This window comes from Mesocricetus auratus, unplaced genomic scaffold (assembly GCF_017639785.1).
Source record: "Mesocricetus auratus isolate SY011 unplaced genomic scaffold, BCM_Maur_2.0 Super-Scaffold_100004, whole genome shotgun sequence".
Lineage (NCBI taxonomy): Eukaryota > Metazoa > Chordata > Mammalia > Rodentia > Cricetidae > Mesocricetus > Mesocricetus auratus.
In genome coordinates this window covers 92285914-92307324 of record NW_024429189.1, presented here as the reverse complement: position 1 = coordinate 92307324, position 21411 = coordinate 92285914, and the positions used below count along the sequence as shown (strand labels likewise).

The 21411-nt window shown below is 42.9% G+C and overlaps 1 protein-coding gene across 1 annotated transcript in view; it reads left to right on the top strand.

The window, feature by feature from the left end:
- Positions 1 to 21411, top strand: part of Shc4 (SHC adaptor protein 4) — a 100076-nt gene that overhangs the window by 17191 nt on the left and 61474 nt on the right. Inside the window, exon 2 of the mRNA XM_040746212.1 lies at positions 16981 to 17051. Coding sequence (XP_040602146.1) covers positions 16981 to 17051 — 71 coding nt within the window. The remainder of the gene's footprint in view (positions 1 to 16980; positions 17052 to 21411) is intronic.

Here is a 21411-nt window from a genome sequence, read left to right as displayed (position 1 = left end):
TGACAGATGATGCCCAGGGATGCAGCTGTTTCTTTTTTCAGAGATATCATCTAAACTGAAGGCTAGCTGAGTATCATCCGGCACTTCAGGGGTAGACCTACTAGCGTGAGGCATGGTCTCAGCATTGTGAGGCTAGTCATCTTTGTAGCACTTTTATACTTGAACTTGGAGGGACAACAACATGGTTCTTTAAACTCATGCTCTACCAGAGACATCATATTTCATTAAAACCCAGCAAAGATAACAAATAATTTGGCTGATTGTCTCTTTTCAGTGACACTTAACTAAGTGGCAGTCACAGTTGTTTGTTTGTTTGTTTTAGGTTTTTTTTTTGAGACAGGGTCTCTCTATAAACTAGACTGGCCTGGAACTCAGACAGATCTGCCTGCCTTTGCCTCTTGAGTACTGGGATTAAAAGCATACACCACCATTCCTGGTGTATCGACAGTATAATTTAGCTATATCTACTTCCAGCTGAGGCTTCATATTTTTACTGAGTGCAGGGTTGAATACAACTGAATGGGCAGGAGCAATGCTTTATAGGTGAAAGGCTCTTGAAGGTCAAGGGTACCGACACTCTGGGCAGGAAAGGACAATGGAAGAGGTTGCTGGCGCCCATAGTGCCCCATTTGCCTCGAATAAGAACTAGCAGATGTTTGTGAGCACATGGTTTTTGTTTTTGTTGTTTTGTATTATTTGATGCAACCATATGCTCTAGATCCTCGCTTCTCAAGACTGAACCAGATTTGTGAATAGAGGGCATAATTTTTCAAGAATTGAGAAATAGAACAGGATTATTCTATTTATAGAAATATAACTGAGAAATAATGTCAAAAAACAGTCGTTCCACTTTAAGTGGATTATGGGTTGTCAGGAGAGCTCATACAGACACATTATTATTAGGTTACATTACATCCCAACTTAATTAAACACATATACAAAATGTAATTGGTAGGTCATTCATTAAGCCTTTGGAATGACTGAGAGTTATGGTGTTGTCTTGGCGACAGAAGCAACAGTATTGAAGCCATGGCCAAAAAGAAGAAAGAAACAAACAAACGAAAGCCATGGTGGACACACTGGACCACTGAACAATAATCACTCCATTTCTGTGTGCACTCTTTAGCATCCTTATTGACACCTGCCTCTGAGCCTGCCTCTCTGCATCTCTATAATAAGCCACATAAGGTGCCAGTCCTTTGCATCTGGGACTAGCAAGCTTAGACTCCCAGTAATAGGCCCAAGAGTCACACTGAGTATCTGAATTATGTGGTGCTGGCTTTTTGCCTAGCCTTTCAGAGCAAAGGATATCCAGCAGGCCTCTCCTGGGGAACAGATTAACTTCCGTGAGTTGAGTTGCTGTTTTCCATCTCATTTATGATTCATGACCCAGGCTGTATTTTTAGCTTTTATTTATTTGGGTCTAAGAAGTGAGTTGGAAGGAAATGTAGTTTGGAATCTCATGGAAGAGTGAGGAGAAACTGGTATCACATTTAAGCTAGAGTTGGCTAAAGTTTGGTAACAATAACCAAACATTCAGCAAATGTTCAGAAAGCCCACTGAGCATGTGGTTCCACACTGTTAAAGGTTCTGAGAATAGAAGACTCAGCTTCCACATGCTAAGTGTCAAACGGTTTTTCATGAGTGTATTGTTTTGTTTTGATGAGACAGGGTTTCTCTGTGTAGTCCTGGCTGTCCTGGAACTCACTTTGTAGTCTAGGCTGCCCTTGAATTCAGGGATCTGTCTGCCTCTGTTGCCTGAGTGCTGGGATTAAAGGTGTGCACCACCACGTCCAGTTTGGAAAGGAATGTATTATAATCCCTGCCTCATCTCCAGAAGTTACTCTCACTGCAGTACTTGGAGTTGGGGAGCGCCCCCTATTCTTGCCCTGTGCCCACTGCCTGGCAACCCTTCTTCCAACCTTTCTGGCTTGCCTTTCCTGACTCCATCCCCATCCCTTTTGCTGAGAAATCTTCCCTGGCTCCCTGAAGCTCCTTAACTGAAGCTCTTCCTACCACAAAGCCCACCGCTCTGTTGTCACCTCCCTATAGACGGTGATCTCCACTGAAGTCCCTTCACAGCCGTTGAGGCTTTTTCATCAGCTCTCCAAACTAAGCGGGTGGAATTGAAGATGTCCAAGAAAAACAGTCACCCCAACCCAGTGACTACTATTCCCTGAAGCCTCTCCATAGTTCCAAAATTGAGCAGCTAGTAAGTACATGCCAAGCTCTGCTCAAATGCAAGCCTGTCTGAGTTTTTGCCATCCACACTCTTAGGCTCTGTGAGGTTCTCACTTCCTTTTCATGTTGACCCTGGCAGGCTCAGTCAGATTGTTCCTCGGTAACAGGTCAGCAGGAGCCTCAGTGTTTCTTCCTCTCGCTGTGTATCCACAGCAGGTTGTCTAAGGCTCTGTTCTGTATCATCCTCACTCAACCACCTGGGCCGACAGGAACTTCCGAATTGTAAGAGAAAAAAAAAAATAGGGCAGATCATCATTGTGTGACGTCATTTGATCAAAAGAGGAGCTGTGTCTAACTTCAAAGAGGCTGACAGAGTAAAATCCATATGCAGGGAAAGGGGAAGTGAGAAATGTTTTTGGATTGGCACTAATGGCTCACACGTATACAAATGAAAGCAGCAGAGGAAACAGAAAAATGAAAACAAAAGAAGGAGACTCTGTCCAGAGGAAGGAGCTTCTTCAGGGAGTAAGAAAGGTCGCCTCTCTCACCACGGGCCTCCAATTTAGCAGCTGCTGGCACCAATTGTTCAGCTGCTCCCTTAAATTAGCACTTTTAGAGCTCTTCCTCATCTGAATGTATTAATTCCTTGACACACTGGGGATTCCCCTGCCTCCATTAGGAGAAAGTAATCAACTGATATGGCAAACGTGAACCTAAGTGGGGCGGCTTTGCAAGCCAGGATCTCAAGTCACATTAACATGAGCCACCAGTCTCAGAAGGCTGAAGACTTTCTCCTGGAACAAGAGACTAGCATTCCTGGTCTGCTTGGCCTATGCCTTTACACATTGATAAAAATCTCTTAACAGCTGCTTGGGAGGCTTAGGCAGGGTGCCACAAAGACTTGCTTAAAGGTATTAATTGCAACTTTTGAATTTTAATTCCGAAATTAAAGCCACTGAATACAAAATACAAGGCCTGGGGACTCTCCACTAAGACTACAAAGAGAATTTTTGTCAGGGAGGATTCCCCTTTGTCTGCTCCACTTCCTGCTGTCTTGGAACACAAAGAATAATTGGTGTGAGGTGAAACTGAAGACATATTTGCCATCTTAGGTGGCTGAGTTCAGATTCTGATGTTGTTGCTATTGGAGTTGTTAGAGTCAGGGCCTGGGGCCCAGCAATGCTATATCTACCTGGCATTAACCTGCTCTCAATTGGCCAACTGAAGAGGCAAAGCAATAGTGAAAATCAGAGCAAGCAGATGTGTCCAGCTTGGCTGCTTTGGTAAGAGGTACAGATAAAGAGGGCCCAGTGGCCCCCATCTCCACCTTCAGAGTCTGGACATGGGGTTATGGGTGGGTGGAGGGAAGAAGTATGTGCAGCCAGGCAGACCCAGGCAGGCTGTGCACTTTCCATCACTGATCATTGACTCAGGGCCAGTCTTTCTTGGAAAGTGATCTGCGAATGAGTCGGGAATGTGGGGAACCTCTTCCTGGAAGACAAATTCCTTTTCTGGCTGTCACCAGGCTTTAGCTTTTCCCTTCTCACAGTATGAGATTCGTGAGAAAAGTCTATTTCCTGGCATCTATTGATTCAATAATCTGGTCACTAAAGGGAGGGGCACAAGTGTCCTTACTTGGAACATCTTCATTCTTGACAGCATAGTTATGCTGTAACATAATACTTAGGATGGGACAATTTATAAAGAATAAAATTTTTGGCCAGGCAATGGTGGTGCACATCTTTAATCCCAGGACTTAGGAGGCAGAGGCAGGTGGATTTCAGTGAGTTCAAGACCAGCCTGGTCTACAAATCGAATTCAAAGACAGTCAGGACTATTACACAGAGAAACCCCGTCTTGAAAAACATAAATAAATAAGTAAGTAAATAAATAAATTTTTATTGGTTTGTGGTTCTGGAGTCTGGAGAGTCTAAGAATATGGTGCTGACATATGCTTACCTTCCAGCCATGGCTATCTTGCTGCACCATAATGTGCCAAAGAGGAAGACATGGTGAGAAGATAGTGCACTAGCTTGGGTTCTATTGGATGGATAGGTGGAGGAGACACACAATGCAGTATCTTTAATCTATAGATGTTCAGGTTCCTGCATTCATTTTCATTTTAAATATCTCCCTATATTATACCTATTTTGGTACATGGAACACTTTAAGACGGTAGTCATCATGGTAAAACCTCTGTCTAATTCAGGAACCCAAGGAGAATGGTTACTAATAACTGTCTCATAGATAAGATACCATAATCTTGAGTTTAAAGCAGTGTTCCACATCAGAGTGTACAGCATACATATGAGCACGTATATATTCACGCAAACTATGTTACACTTTTTCAAACATCAAAGTGTATACATACAGGCTAGCATTCCTCTTACATGATAAACTTATTTGGGGTAGGGAGGTGTCATGATATAGACAGCCTCAAACATCAGAAGACCTGAACTCTACATTAACCAGCCCAGGACCCTTGAGAAGAACACTGAGTCTCTGATGATCAGTTTTTTCAGCAGTCAAAAGGGATTGTCCACTTCTTTAGGCCCTGCCCCAGTTTCATCCTGGGAATCAAATGAAACGATACTCCTGAGCTAGATGGAGTGAGTACGTCCCATGTCTATGCAAAAGCACACGTAACATAGGATGATAGGCACAGCGACAGAAAGAACTACTTGGGGCTTCAATGTTGTTCCTAGGAGCAGTCACAGCCCTGAAAATGCTCTCTGTGTGGGATTTGCCTCTGGCATGACCTCAAGTTGGGTGATTTTGTCTGCATTCAGGTTTGTAGGCAAAGATGAAACCTCCCTCAGTTCAAAACATTTCTTATGTAAGGGATTTTCAATGGGAGTAGGCTGGTTGGAATGAGGGGAGAAATGGCCAGCATACTTGCCTGGCCCACTGATGACCAGCGCCTTTTTGCAAAAGAATTAGAACGTTCTAGGCACAATCATATGCAACTCACTTCCCAGTATATTAGCCACTTTGAGGTGATGACAAGACTAAGATTTTTATTGTATATTCTAGCTTCTGCCCCAAAATTATTTTATTTGCAGGATCCTAGGCTTCCCTCTGTCAAAGAGAAACTCTTATGAAACAACTTAAAGCCTCACATACCTAAAAATCATCAGAAATTTTACTTTAGATATCATCAGCTCTGTTTACTTCAAGTAAACAAGGAGTGGAAGTAGATTGGAGACAATTCCTTCCATAGTCACTGAGTGATGCAGTCTGCTCAGTGGAGGAAAGAAAGCCAGTGTCCCAGAATGACATGCCTTCCCAGCCCCTGTCTTGCCATTTGACTTGGGCCCTCTCCTGGAGCATGAGATCTCCCTCCTGGCAGAACAAACAGAAGGCACAACTTACTTCTAGAAGGTTCTATTTTTTGTGAGCACTCAGGACTCCAGATGGTTGAGATTCTCTGTATGCCAAGTTCCTACTTGAAAACTAGTCAACAAGTCCAGGTTTCTAAGCTTTGACCTTGGTGTGGAAAGAGAAGTTCTCAGTTCATGCTTAGAGTTAAAAAAAAAGTTCAATTTAATTAACAAAGATGTATTTGAGAAGCTGCTGGGTGCCAGGCAGCACTCCAGGGGTAATCCTGTTTTTCATTATTTACCTCAAGTGAGGGAGACAGAGAACAGATAAATACATAGCTTTTTCAGCAGTAGGGATAGGAAGAGAGACATAGAATAGGGCAGAGAATGAAGAGAAGGGAAGTGGGGGGGCATCCTGCTTTCCTAGACGTTCCATCACTCTAACAGAAGCAGGTGATTTCCTGGGGTGAGGGGTATGTTCTGAGCAGCGCATCATCCCAGTCTAGAGGAAGGAGTTTCCCATCTATCTCCAGAAGACCCATCTTTCAAATGAAACATGGTGGGAGAGCCTCAGGTGACCTAGCCCCAGGGTTATCTTTAAGGACGCCATACTCCTTTAAGAATGAATGTATTTTAGGTGGTCCAGCCAGGATGCAGGCTATTAGGCTATTTTGAGACTTCCTGAACATCATTTCTTGGCAAATTCCTTGAAATAAATCATGTCCTGCACTGTCAGAGGTGCAGGGCAGAATGATGACTAAGACACACACACCCCCACATCCCCACCCTCCCTGCCTCCCTGTCCTTGAGAAGCCTGTAGTGCAGCCAGGGTTTAGACACTGAAACAAACTGAGGCCTCACTGGATCAGTGCAGCATGGAGAGGTGGCCAAAATTCTCTGGGACTCCAAATGGCAGCAGAGAACATTGCCTCCAGGGTAGTGGGTAACATTTCAGACTAATGGCTTCTGATTCTTGGTTCATTTATTCATTAGTCAACCACTTGTACCTGAGTGGTTTATCACAGGGTCATGTACTGCCTGCAGATATTGCTGGACTTGGATTCTTAACTGTCATTGTCTCTGGAAAATTGCTTTACTGGGATGTATTTCACATGCCATATGATTCATTTATTGTGACGAACCATGTGACACATTCATAATGACATTCGAAGTATACCATTCATTGGGGCTGATTTCGTATGTCCACAGAATTGTACACCGTTGCCAATGTTGGAAAGCTGCTAGCAGCTCTGAAAGAAACCACACTTGCCAGCAACCATATGCTGTCTCCATCCTTCCCAGTTCTACTTCCTAGTCACTAATCCAGTGCCGGGGACAGAAAGTGGACAAATCTGTGCTCTTCTTGGCAATAGATTCATGAAGAGAAATAGAAGAAGGCAGAGAAAGCAGGGGAGGGAAAAAGGCCGTAGTCTGGGTTATTTTGTATAAATGAAATCATATAATAGGTATTCTTTTGCCACTGCTCTCCCCCTAATGATTTCAGGGTTCATTTATGTTGTAGCATTCTTCCATACCTTTTCATTGCCAGACACCATGCTGAGGCACAGTTACACACCCTGTCTCCCACACATCAGTTGATGGACACTGGAATGCTTCTAGCCTGGGGCTGTTATGAATACAACTTCTATGAATGGTTGTGGGCACTTTTTGTGCTGCTGTGTATTTTCAGTTTCCCTGGGTCTCTTCTAGGGGTGGGAATGCTGGGTTTGTACATTAATCCTCTTTAGTTTTCTTGAAGCACTGCTCAGCTGCTTCCCATCATGGCTATATCATTTAACATTTTTTTTGTAGTGTGTGGTAGTTTGAATTTCTACACATCTTCACTAATATTTCCATTTTTTGCTTTTTTGTTTATTTATTTGTTTTAAATTATGCCTCCCAGAGGTTGTGAAGTGGTTGATTTGCATTTCTCTAATTGATGGATCATGCTGGATGTCTTTCCATATGCTTCTGGCCACTTGAGCATCTATCTTCTCTGGAGTAATTTCAAACTCAGGTCATCAGGCTTGGTGGCAGGGGCTCTTACCACCAAGCTGTCTCACTGGCCCAGATCAGACATTTTTTTAAAGCTTCCCTCTTGATTCTAATGGGTTGGAAATCATTTGCGTAGGCGGAGAAAAGCAGGAATCATAATCATTGTTTAGAGAAAATAAAGATGGGATGAGAAGAAACCAAAAGCAGAGGCTGAGGAAAGGTGGTCCAAAAAGAAAGATGATAAACTGGGGAACATGTTCTCACAAAAGCCAAAGGAAGAGAGCTTCGGAGAGGAGCGAGCGGTGGGAGGGTGAGAGGGGGGGCGAAGCTGAGGCTTGGGCAGTTGCGGTGGAGTGTGGAAGGCACCTGCACTTTCTCACCAAGCCTGTACCAGTCTAAGGGCCTTCGGGATGCCTACTCCTCCACACAGGAGTAGGGCTGGACGTGCAGACAACCTCACGGTTCTGAAGGGATGTCTCATCTTCCTTCTTTTTTTTTTTAATGAGGACTAGACATCGTTCAAAGATGGCAGGAGAATCCTGCAGTATCTTCTTGCGGGAGTGGTAGCCTCTGCTGTGGTTGGGTGTCTGCTGCAAGGGCAGGCAGACTTGTTCTGCAGTTCTTTGATGGCAGCCTTTAGAGTTTCTTTCTGATATGTTTTCTCCTTTGTCTTATTTTACACTTATCAACTGCAAGGCCTATCACTTAAACTTCTCCCACACGAGCATGGTAGTCTCCCCTACTCTGGGCCCAGGGGTAGTTCACTGTGAAGATGGTACCCTAGTTTGTTATGTGTTGCTATGATAAAACACCATGACCAAAACAAACGTGGGTGGGAAAGGGTTTGTTTCAGCTCATAGGTTACAGTCTATTGCCAAGAGCTCAAGGCAGGAACGTGGAGACAGGAACTGAATCAGAAACCTTAGGGGACCGCTGCTTACTGGCTCACTCTGATCATTAGCCTGCTTTCTTATATAACCCAGGCCCACCTGCCCAGGGGTGGCACTGCCCACAGTGACTGGGACCTCCCACAGCAATCACTTACCAAGAAAATGCATCCCCAGCATGCTCATGAGCTAATTCCTCCATATAGGCTTCCTCTTCCCAAGTGACAAGTTGACAGATACTGACCATCACAGAAGGGCTATGAGTTGGTTCAAACGTCCTTAACACTTGTTAGTAAGCTATGGTCCCTGCAGGTGAAATGTTAAGCCTGTTTTTTTTTAATTTTTAATTCTAATCCTACAGACTTAAAAAAAATCCAATACTAATGTCTGAGAGATTCCCAGGGCCAAGCAAAGGGACCAAATCTCCAAAGTCCTGAAGATAAGGGGTAATACACAAAATATGTATTCATCTTCACGCTACCTTCCTAGCCTTCTCCCAGCATCTGCAGTCCCCATCATGACCCTGGCTCATCACTATTCCCTATCTGGATAGACCGAAGAAAGGGAGCGGGAGACAAAAATGGCCTCTTCCCTGTTTGCCTTTACTGCCACACAGAGTCCAGCAATTGGCTGCAGACTATCTAGACTAGCGGTTCTCAACCTTCCTAATGCTGTAACTCCAACCATAAAATTATTTTCGGTGCTACTTTGTAACTGTAATTTTGCTACTGTTCTGACTCATAATTCAGGTTTCTGATATGCAGGATATCTATCTATCTATCTATCTATCTATCTATCTATCTATCTATCTATCTATCTATCTATCATCTATCTATCCATCCATTTCACTCCCGATCCACAGGTTGAGAGATGCTTCTCTAGAGTGAACTGTGATTCGGTGTCAGTGGACTAATGAGAGGAAGCCAAGTTTTTCTCCCCAATAGTCTTCAGTTTTCTTGTCTCTTCCAGTGGAGGTGCTGATGGGTCATCCCTAGAAGAGAGCCACGTCGTTCTTCTGGAGGCTGCCCATGTTCAGGAGCTGGGATTTTAGGAACAGAGACTAGGTTTTATGTGGGCGGTCTGCGTGGAAGCTGCCCATGTTCAGGAGCTGGGATTTTAGGAACAGAGATTAGGTTTTACGTGGATGGTCTGCATCTAATAAACCAGTTAATGCCATCTCTGATTTACCCTGACAAACCAAACTTCCCTTGGGCCTTGCCATTCAGCAACTTTCACTTACAAGGTTCAGAAGTTCATCAACAAAGAAACAGATTGTTTTTAGATACTGCTCCCTCCCTAATTCTGCTTGGGCTTGGAGGTGGCAAAAATCCATTGTGGTGTCTTTCACATGTACCCCAGCCTTGGAAGGGAATTCTCCTTACCATTGGTCACCTCTGCATGACCCCCCACCCCTACCCTCACCCCTGCACTCTGTGTTGCATTACAGTGAGACTAGCTGACAGTGTCCTCACTCCAATGCTGATGGCTAACTAACTGTGAATTGTCATGGAGGTTTACTTGAAGGGAAGGGGCTCTCATAGCAATGCCTGGGCCAACAAGGAAGTGGATAGGAGGTAATAATGTAACCTGTGGCTAAGAAGGGAATCTTGGAGATGACCGTTTCCTTCCTCCATCTTCCTAGTAAGTCTGTTCTACTTATTGATGGCTGGAATCCCCTATTGGTGAACCATCCCACTGAGGTGAGAATCCTGCCCACTTCCACATCACACGGGCCTTGAACCTATTATTAGCCTTGGGATGTCTGTCCCAGTTGATTGTCTTTGCTCTTTGTCCTCTACTATTCAGCCATGCAGTGGACTTGCCTTTATTTTCCTGTCTGGGCTGGTTGTCTCCAGGGTCTGAAGTGGGCCAAATAGACTACCCATGGAGCATATTGCTAAGAAAGTCACACACTTGCCTGTGGTAGCATCCCTAAGACCTGTGTTACTTGACAGTGTTGTAGAGTCTAGAATCACCTGGGAGATGGACCCAAGGCATGCAGGGGATGCAGTTATCTTAATGGTACTGTGGGTGGCCCCATTCCTGAGCTGGGATTCCAGATTGCATAAATTGGACAAAGAAAGCTGAGCACAAATGTTTATTATTCTCTGTTTTATGAATGTTGTGTGGCCAGTGGCTTCCAACTCCTTCTGCCTTGAATTCCCCACCATGATGGACTGTGCCCTGAAACTCTGAGCCAAGACAGAACCTTTGTCCCTTAAGTTAGTGTTGTCACGATACTTCAATCACAGCAGCAGAAAACAAGGCTGAGGCAGTACTCAGAGCTTTTTCTGAGAGGTCAGTGTTTCTATTCTCCTTTAGCACAAGGTGGAGAGATTCATCTCGCTCTGCCACTTCTCTTCTCTCCACTCATTTTAAAGGTACAATAAAAATAAAATAAAATAAAGATGCACACAGTAAAGTACCAGATACTGTAGTGTAACAAAAGTGTTCTGTCTCTTTCTTTTCCTTTCCCAGTGTTTGCTGAGTACCCCTGGGTGCTGGGCACAGTCCCAGGCCCTTCTTTCAACAGCGATCACAGACAAGGAAATGAGCAAGCAAACTGACAGATGAATCTGATGCTCAGTGGCAGGGAAGGGACAAGTAAGGGTCATGCTCATGAGTGGCAGGAGGGGACCTAAGGACCGTTATGTGAATTAAAACCTTTGGGAAGAAGAGGAATAATCAGACCTGTAATGTGGAGAGAGATGAGTGAATCAGGGAGAAAGGCTAGTGGGGAGGCCCTGCCCTTGGGAAGGACAAGGATGGGGGCCAAGATTATATTGAAGTGTGGGAGTGAGGCACTTAGAGTAATGTGTTACGGGATTCCCGTCCAATTCCACAGCTGTCTCAAAGCCCCAAATAACACACGAGACATTATATTAATTATGAAACTGTTAGCCAATATCTAGGGCTTCTTATTGGCTAACTCTGACTTAATTTCTAACCCATTTATGTCAATCTAAGTATTTTCACGTGGTCTTCTCTTACCAAAGAAATTTCCAGAGACATGTTACTCTTCTTGCATCCTACATCATGACTCTCTGTGTCTAAACCTCCCAGAATCCTTCTAGTCTCCTAGTCCTGCCTATCTTGATTCTCTATTGGCCAACAGTGTTTTATTCATCAACCAATAAGAGAAACAGATGTACAGAAGACTTCCCCCATCATCTCCTCTTTTCTGTCTAAATAAAAAGAAAGGTTTTAACATATAACATAGTCAAATTACATACAACAAAATAATTATTAAGCAAGAACTATAATTACAATATTTAGTCCAATAACATTTAGCAAGATTTAAAGAAAATATTTTATCTATCCTATCTTTGTGAGTCTAAAGTCTTACATGTAACTTATCTTTTATCATAACTAAGGAAAACTATAACCATGACTATATGTTTTCAACTCCATTAAAGACCACAGAAGGATAGTATACAAACTCTAGAATTGACAGAGACAACTCACTGCCTGCTCAGTCACCTGAAGTTCTTCTGTAATGTTCCATCTTTGGCCCATAGGACATAATGTGTCTGGCAGACTCCTCAGCAAAGCAGGAAACTTTAAACTGTCCATATGTATTGGCAGTTTATCAGTCACTTTTTTCTGTGTCCTGTAGTATGTCCGGCAGACTCTTACATCAAGTGAGAACCCTGTAGTAATGTCCATCTTGTTTCAGCAGTCATTTTCCTGTGGGTCCTGCATGTCCATTTAATACAGCATAAAGTCAAACAGTCCAGATAAGAGTAGTTTCTTGCCCAAATGGCTAGTCCTGTCATATTGGAAGCAAACTCCATAACGAGTTTCTTCGATGTTTACATCTTCACTTTTGACGCAGTTGGTGTTGTCAGGAGCAGTTAGACAGAAAAAAACCCATCTCCAAAAAAGCAAAAAAAGACACCAAACACGTAGATGCCTAAAGAAGAAAAAATAGCTATCCAGAAAGAGCCATCATACAAAGAAGAATCTGATATATGGTAAAAATATTTATACTAAACTCTTGTCTTCTGGTTCCCTGCTTCTCAGCACTACCGTAGTCCCGATTCACATAAAAATCAAACCTGGCTTCTCCAATTCTCCTTCTCCAAATTCAAACATGCTGTTTAAATAAAATTCAGAGTTTCTGTCTCATATCAAATTGGTGTAAGACAGAAGAAAACAAAATCTAGGACTACTATTGTCTTAACTCTGTATTCTCTAAAATCCTAATTTTCCTCATTCTTAATTTCATCCTTATTGTTACCTTTCCCTGTATGTTTACCTATGGAAGTTAAACTTTCTGTGCTGATATTAAAGTCCTCCACAGCGAACAAAAAAATTTCCTAACAGCAATCTTTAAACTCTCCGAAAAGAAGAAGGGGCCCTACATAGAATCCATTTGATTCAGCCTCTGAACTAACAAACACCACCCTAAAAACGGTTTGGTTCTATAATGCTCGAGAAAACTCCAGACTACCCAGCTGAAATGGTGCACCTTCTTATTACACCCTGGCCAGAATTTCAGATAAGAACTTCAGTCAAGCATCTCCCACCACACAGAGACTAGCTACAAATGTTACGACTAGTCCTCTTCAGACTTTATGTTGCTCTGATTTTTTCCCCTACAGGATCCCATGGAGTCATCGTCATCCCATTTCAGCAGGAAGCAATCCTATGAAAACAATGCCCCTTTCTCCACTATTGGCATATAAGGGATGGTATTCACCTGTATAGGGTTGGTTTTTAGTTGTTTAGGGTTGGGTATGGGAGGTGATTCTCAGACTTGGGTATCTCTTTTAGATAAGTTTAAGGGTATGGATGGGAAAGGTATGGGTAGGATGGGATATAGGTAGATTAACATATTTTCTAGTGAACTACCTTTAGCAACTGTTAGCTATAGATAACTTAAATTGTTAGATTCTTGTATGTTGACTGTTTAGGGTCTTCTGTCTGTTTACAATGTTTTGCACACAAATATAAAACTATCTTGATATATATACACTTTGTATGTTGATATGACTTAGGATATCTTATCATTTTGCACTTTATAGTTCTACATCTAGTCAAGACATTTCAGTTCTATCTCTGTTATTGAGAATTATATATATATATATATGTATATAGTTACAAATTTGAGGTCATTGTCCTTGCCACATAAAGGCTTTAAGATTGGTTAAATTATTTTGGGAAGCTTCAGCCATTGTACAACTGTTTCTAAGAATTACAGATTATTGTCACCCACATTTCTTATACCTATGAGATTAGTCAGACATAGACATTTGATCTTCAAACATATACCTATAAAATATTAATATTAGTACTCCATTGATGTGAGACAAATTGCTCCTGACAGCACCAACCTATTCCAGGGAATATGTTAGGCACTGATGTCATTCCTTCTGGAGTCCATTCTCTCCTCAACTAACGACCTCTTGGGCAAAGAACTGCCCCCACATTCACCGCTGACTTTGGACATGCTGTCCTACTATGCTTGCAGGAGATAAACTTAGAAGACTGCTGAACCTTGCCAAGTCAGGGTAAGACAGCCTTTCTACCTCCCTGCTTCTGTGTTGGTCAGTCAGACACTCTAAGTCTTAGTCAAAGCTGGTTGCCCCTATGTTACTGTGAGACCCTGGGTGACTGTCCAGGTAGCATGCCGTTTCTGTCTTTGGTGCACCTTTTGGAAGTCACTCACTTGTACTTCCTGCCTACTCTAGTATTGTTATCCTTTTCTCAGGTCTTTGATGAGGTTGAAGATTAGACTGTCACAGTTACTGTTCTCTCTTCTCAGAAAAAAATATTAGGCACAAGACTTAAGCTTTCCAGCTTAGGACAACTCTATAGTAATCTCTGTTATGCCTTTACCCTAGGACTGGATATGTAGTTCTTGTCATTTGCTCTTGTTGCTTCCTGGCAATAGGTCCTAAGTGTGTGTGTTCTTACTTTTCCTTCTCCTAGAGCATACTTGATATTTGCTATCTTTGTATGTAGTTTTGTATCAAGCCTAAATATTTTCTTTATACTAAAAGGGGAATTGTAGTGAGATATCCACCCTGCCTGCACCTGTAGCACTGACCATGCCTGTTTGGGGGTGGTCACAGGTGTGGACATGATGGAGAGTAGGTTTTAGGTCTCCGGTCAGGACAGGTGGCTCTCTTGGGTCTGGCGAGTTCACAGGGAGCAGCCAGTGTGGATCCTTAGAGCGGGAATCTGTGGCGACCATCTGCTTCTTGTGTAAGTGACTTCTCCTGGAAATAAATTATATTTAACTTATATTTGAGCCTAGTCCCATGAGTCATTATCTGTGCCTCCACAGTTATGGAAGCAAGGAAAGCAAAGGTCTAGACATTGATAGTAATGACTTTGTTTTGGTAATAGTTGTGAAGAGATTTCAGTAGCGAGGAGTATAAGTGATATGTGTATTAGAAATCCCTGCATTGGAGTGTGAAAATGTAGTGCCCATACCTTTTCAGACATGTTCAGATAGGTCAGTGTACCATATCAGCTTACGTTAGTGATGATAACTGCCCGGGAAGGCACCCACCTCAGGACCAAGCCGGCATCCTGGAGAATTGAAAGTGTAGCCCAGACTTACTCCCTGACTTGTGTATAGACTCCTTTCTTCCCCAGATCAGTGTGTAGGAGTTGGGGTGCATGCATCAGGGTCTGGGGTGAGGAGGGTAGAGAGGACTATGTAGTCAGAGCAGTCAATGAGAACTCTCAGGCAGTCCTTTCCATTTCTGTCCGCCTCACTGTGGAGTGTGGGCGGCAGTATCTTCCTTCACTGCAACTCTGAAATGTGCTTTCCAGCAGGGCCTCTAAAGGGTCCCAGTCCCCAGACACCTCATTTCCCTGCTGTGCTCAAGCCTAGGAAGTTAAGAACCAAGTACACAGAATGATTCTGTGAGACCCCCAGGAAGAGTACAGCTAGTGGATCTGGCTGAGAATGTCTCCCACACAGCAGTCAGTTTGGGGATAAGACATCTATAAAATTCACTCATGGAAACACGACAAAAAGAAGCTGGTGAGTGCCCCCTCCTCTTCCCGTCACCAAGGGAAGCTGAGGGCTTCCAAAGGACAGCAAACCAGGAAGTGCCTCATTTCTGAGGTCCTGAGAGCCCTTTCATTCACAGCACTTGGCACTCATAACCTTTCCAAGGCAATTTTCAGTGCCGCACTCTCCAGGGAGAGTGCTGGGAGGATCACACTGCCTCACCTGCAGAGATGCTTAGAAAGCTGTGACTGTGTCCCTCCCCTTGTCCCTTCCTCTGCTTTGTCCTCTCGGGGACACTGAATTCAATTTCCAGCTGTCAGCCTGTTACTTCCTGCCTTACCAACTGGAGCCTTGGAATCGATGGGCTCCAAAGCAATGCATAGCCCTTCTTTCCTGCCTGCCCCCTTCTCGCTGGTCCTGTGATGGCACTACAGGTACCTCTGTGCCCAGGCTGGAAGCAGATGAGTCATCCTTGACTCACTCTTCTCCTACTCCAGTAGCAAATTAACTGCTGCTGAATCCTTTGGTATGTCTTTCCCTGCTGTCACTTGAATCTGTCTCCTCCCCACTGCTCCTATTCCTCTTCTGAGTGGGCCAGCATTTCCTTCCTGTCCGGGATCATCCTACTGCACACCCTCACGATCACCCACCTTTACACTGACTTAAACCTCTCTAACTGCATCCCTGATTTGGCTTCCTCTGTGGTCACATTAGCTACAAACAGTTTTTTGTGTTAGAAGTCACACCATCTTTTCCAATGTTCCATATTCAAACTAAACTTACCAAGTACTGTTTTAGGGCATGGTTACCGTTATTCTTTTTTTTTCTCTCTCTCTCTTTTGAGCTACAGTGATCTTATTAATAAGACCTTATTCTTATAATTTATTATTTATTTTTATTTTATATGTGCATTGGTATTTTGCCTGCATACATGTCTGTGTGAAGATGTCAGATCCCCTGGAGCTGGAATTATGGATAATGGTGCCATGTAGGTGCTGGGAATTGAACCTGGGTCCTCTGTAAAAGCAGCTAATGCTCCTAACTGCTCAGCCCCGATAAGACTGTCTTAATGTTACTAAATTCTGTCTTTTGCATGTATATGCTTGTTCCAGCACTAAGGGGATTGGACAGTGCTGTGTTATTTATCTTCTACTTACTTTTGCTCCCTCTGACATCTGTGCAGTTATGCCTGCCAGACATTGTTCTAAAAGCTTTCCATAGGTGAAATAATTTAGCTCTCCCAACAATTCCAACTATATTTTCATTTTACCAAGGACAAAACCAATGTAAAAAAAAAGTTGGTCACTAGCTGGGGCCTTAAAACACACGCATAGTGTAAAGACCTCAGATCCACATTCCCAACCCTGGTCCTGAGGTCATCATTGTCACCAGCATTCCCAGTACCTGAGTTTGTATTTACTTTCAGTTCATTGATGTTTTATAGCCAAGGGGATATACGTGCATGTTGGTGGTAAAAAATATCAGCACAGGTGATGGTTATACACATAGCTGCCATCAGGAGCCGACTGTGGGCATGGCCCAGGAAGTTGTTGCATAGCTCAGTAGCTCAGAGTAGGTGTTTTGTTATTTGCGTCTTCCTACTTATCCTTTCTTGCTTTTTTTCTAGTACATGGGCTGTATTGAAGTGCTGCAATCAATGAGGTCACTGGATTTTGGGATGAGAACCCAAGTTACAAGGTAAGAGATTGAAACTGGAGAGACTCTACCAGGCTGTAGTTTAAAGTCAATGTAGTTTCTCCTGTGGGTCTCTTATGAAGTTGTCAAAGTCACCCATGTGGCTAGAGGGGAGGACTGCCCCATTGATCTTGTGTGACTGGCTTAATTTCATTGTGTATATGCTTGTTCCAGCATTGGACCTGTATGGAAAAGCATTAATGTTACATCTGAGGATTTATAAGATAGTTGGTAGTTCAGTCTACAGAAGTAACTGTTTTCCTAGGTACCAAAGTGTTTAAAAGTGCATCTAGAAATAAGCCATTTCTTGTCTCCAACACATCAAAATAAGTTCAAGCAAGAACTGTCGACGTAAAGGCTACCTTGTTGGTTCAGTCTCCGACATGAGAACCTGTCTGGGTAGCCCTCCATTTAGTCCAATGAAGTGAGTGAACCTCTACAAAGAGTTGTCCCATGTAACTTAATACAAGAAACTAGAGCTGGGTGGTGGTGGTGCGTGCCTTTAATCCTAGCATTGTTGATGCAGAAATAGGCAGATCTCCATGAGTTCAAAGCCAGCCTAGTCTACAGAGAGTTCCAGGACAGCCGGGGCTACACAGAGAGGCCCTATCTCAAAAAACAAAACAAAAGAAAAAAAAAAAGAAACTAGAGCCCTTGTAGCACAGGGCTCAAGTATGGGGCCTCGGTTTCCTTAGAGTCAGCTTTAAACCAAAGATGGAAAGAGAGATAAGTGGCACTGCAGCGGGGCAAGCTGTGACAAGGAGATGAGGCGAGAGGGATGGTTTGATAAACGGTTCAGAGTGAAGATTGTTGTGCAGGTGCCAAGGGTACTCAGAAGCTTGCCGCAGCTCCCATCTGCATCTGTGACTGTGAGCCATCTGCTTAAAGGTGAGCGTTCTCATTGTGGAGAGATAACCTTTCCTGATGTTCATCTCATGCGATTCTACCCTGAAGCCTGAACAAAAGACCGTCTTCCCATCTAGGAGACTTGCAGTATACAATGAAGTGTTAATTCCTTTGCTGTGGCTTAAAAAAAAACCTTATCTCAAAATGTTCTTAGGTTGTCTAGCCCAAAATAGGTATAATAAAATGAAGCCGTATATCCCCAGGGTTCAGGAAATGCACGGTACGGGATGCTGACTTGAACTTCCTTACGAAGCATCCAATTCTGCCTTCCGATTCTCCTCACAAATCGTTAGTGTTCCTTTTAGAACTGTGCTTAGTAGGCATAATTGCACAAATGTCAGAGGAAACAAAAATAAATGGGGGACAAATAACAGAGAACTGTCCAATCTCTGAAGTTCTGTACAAGCATATACGTGCACCAAAACACAGAATTTAGTGGCATCAAGATCTTACCATCTTTTATGAGATGTCAAACAAATGACATATAATTGCGTTTGTGACACCTGCCTTAGTCTCTGGACCATAGAAGGGGCTTGATGGATAGTTATTGACTAGATGTGTCTTTCTACCTGGATGCAGATCCAGTGTCTGGAGGTGGTCACAATATTTCTCCTCTTTTATAACCTACGTTTCACATTCTTACACCCTTTGTATCGCGCTCCAAAAGACAAGGATTCCAGATTACTTTCCATCCTGTTAACTTATTTAGGCTTTATTTTGATGATTCTGAACCAGAGAAACCCTTCCTGTAATCCTCTTTCCAGATGCCAGGAAGTAGGATGTTCCTCGGTGCATAGGACCGAAAAAATGCCCACTGTTTTGACCTGAGTGCTATAGTCTGAATGTGTCCCCATTCATACAGGGAAGCTTATTTGGTGGTGTGGTCCTGTTTTGGAAGTGATTAGGTGACAAAGACAGAATTCTTCTTGTAAGTGGAATTAATGCCCTTTGCAAAGAGAAGCAGGGAGCTGCTGTCCCCTTCTTCCACATGCAGATACAGAAAGGGGCTCTCTGTTATGAAGGAAGGTGACTTTGCCAGACACTGAGGCTGCTGGCATTTTCGTCTTGGACTTGCCAGCCTCTGGGACTATAAAAAATAAATTCATATGATTTATAAATTTCTCACTTTTAATATTTGCTACAGAAGCAGGAGCTGTAGATGGAGATGGTAAGATCTTATTTTCCGTTGATCCATCTGTTTACACTGAGACCCATTCTTTCACCTGAGTATTTATAGAGGGTCCTGCATGAGTAAGACAAGGGTTTGCTCCTGTGGAACTGAGCATTGGAGATAGGAAACAGGCATTAAAGGGAAGTAACTATACAGTGTGCTTGTAGGTAACAACCAGTACTATTGCTTTAATAAATGCTCAAGAGAGGGACCTGTAAGAAGAGTGCTCCCAGACTTTATTGTTTCCTAATTACACAAATACTGAATAGTTATTAGAACATTAAGAAACACATGAAAGGAAAGACTGCTTATAATCCCACCTGGAGATGATACCTATTATCATTTTGTGTCCAGAATGTCTTCCCAGCTTCTACTTCTACATATGAGATTACAAAAATATAAACAATATTGTATAATATTTTGTATTTTTGGTTTTGTGAGACAGGGTTTCTCTGTGTAGCACTGACTGTTCTGGAATTTGCTTTGTAGACCAGGCTGGGCTCAAACTCACAGAGATTGGCTCCCACAAGGAACAATTTCCTAACACTCCAGTTTTTTTTATTATTGTGGTTAAATATATGAAACAAAGTTACCATTTTAACCATCTTTCAAGTTCAGGAGTGCATGCCTATTCACACTGCTGATATGCATCATTACCATGCAGCCCCAAATGCATCCTGTACCGATTAAACACTAACACTCTCTCTCTTCCCCTGACCCCACAGTCTCTGCCAGATACCCTTCTGCTTTCTATCTCTGTTGTTTTGACCAGAGCAAATAGTTTAGATGTTTTTGATTTGTATTGTTGGTTTTCTCTGAACAGTATAGTTTATGTTCTTACTTACTAGCCATACATTACTTTAAAACTATATATCCTAAAGCTGGCTACTACTTGTTCTAATATGTATAAGAGCCAGAATTTGATTCTCAGTACTACCTCCCCTGCCCAAAACCCAACCAATCAACTAACCACCCAACCAACCAACCAACCATCCATCTAACATCCAAAACAACAAAGAAATAAGAAAACCACTAACACCTTCATCATCATCATCATCAACAACAAAAAACTTCATAATACCAGCACTGGGGAGGCAAGCCAATCTCTGTGAGTTTGAGACCCATGTAAAAATGTTTAAAAATTATTTTATGCCAAGTGTTTGTGGTAAATGTCTTTAATCCCAGCACTTGGGAGGCAGAGGTAGGTGGCTAGCTTGATCTAGACAGTTCCAGGGAAGCCAGAGCTACACAGAGAAACCCTGTCTCAAAAAACCATAAAACAAAACAGAATAAAAAAATTGTTTTACATTTTTTTCTTCAAGAGCTGAAAGTAAAGATATTTTTTGAAACTTTCCTCTGATAATACAGGACCTTTGGAGACATCCTCCATGTGGACATGAGCTTGTATGTTAGTATACAACAATAGGTTCACCCTGTGGTTTATCTGGATGGGAATGTTTTATCTAAGTGCAGAATTTTTCCTTTAGATCCCTCTCTCCCATGGATATTAGTACCTGTGCAGCCAGTTAAGTTGGCACCTTGAAGTCACATCACGGCCCTGAGCAAATTGCTCCTTCCTCTTATCTGGTCAGCATAAGAAAACGGCCCCACCTCTTCTGTAACATCTGTTTCCCATCTTGGCTCCTGAATTCTTACTCCTCTCCCTTCGCATTTATTTTTGTCTTTTTAAAACTTGCTTTTCTTTGTCTCAATGTCTGTGTCTGTGTACCATGTAAACCCCTGGTTTCAGTGGAGACCAGAAGAAGGGACTAGATCCTATGGGACTGGAGTTATAGGTAGCTGTGAACCATCATGTGGGTGCTGGGAACCAAACAGTGTCCTTGAAAGAACACCCATTGCACTGAACCATTGGACCGTCTCTCCATCCCCTCCTTCATAATTTTTATCCCACTTCTATCCCTGATGCTGGCCCAGATCTCAGTTGTTAACAACAGCAGATTCTTGTGAAAGGACAAGGAAGCAGACATTTCCTGCTAGTGGAGAGACAAGATTATTAAGGAAACAAAGACACAGTCACATTTGTCTTCAAAATGTCTGGAAAACAGAAACAAATATAAAAGAGAGAGGGGGAAAATGAAAAGCATGTGGCAGATGGTTGACCATTTGCTCTCTTCTGTAAAAATGTCCTCCCCGTGAAGGCTGGTGGGCTGACCAACCTAGCTACCACCTAGACCCAGAGCCAGAGCTATGAATGAGTTGGCCCACCCCAACATCCACCGAATCTATGAATTATTGGAGCATGTGAAGGGGACTAGACATGGAGTC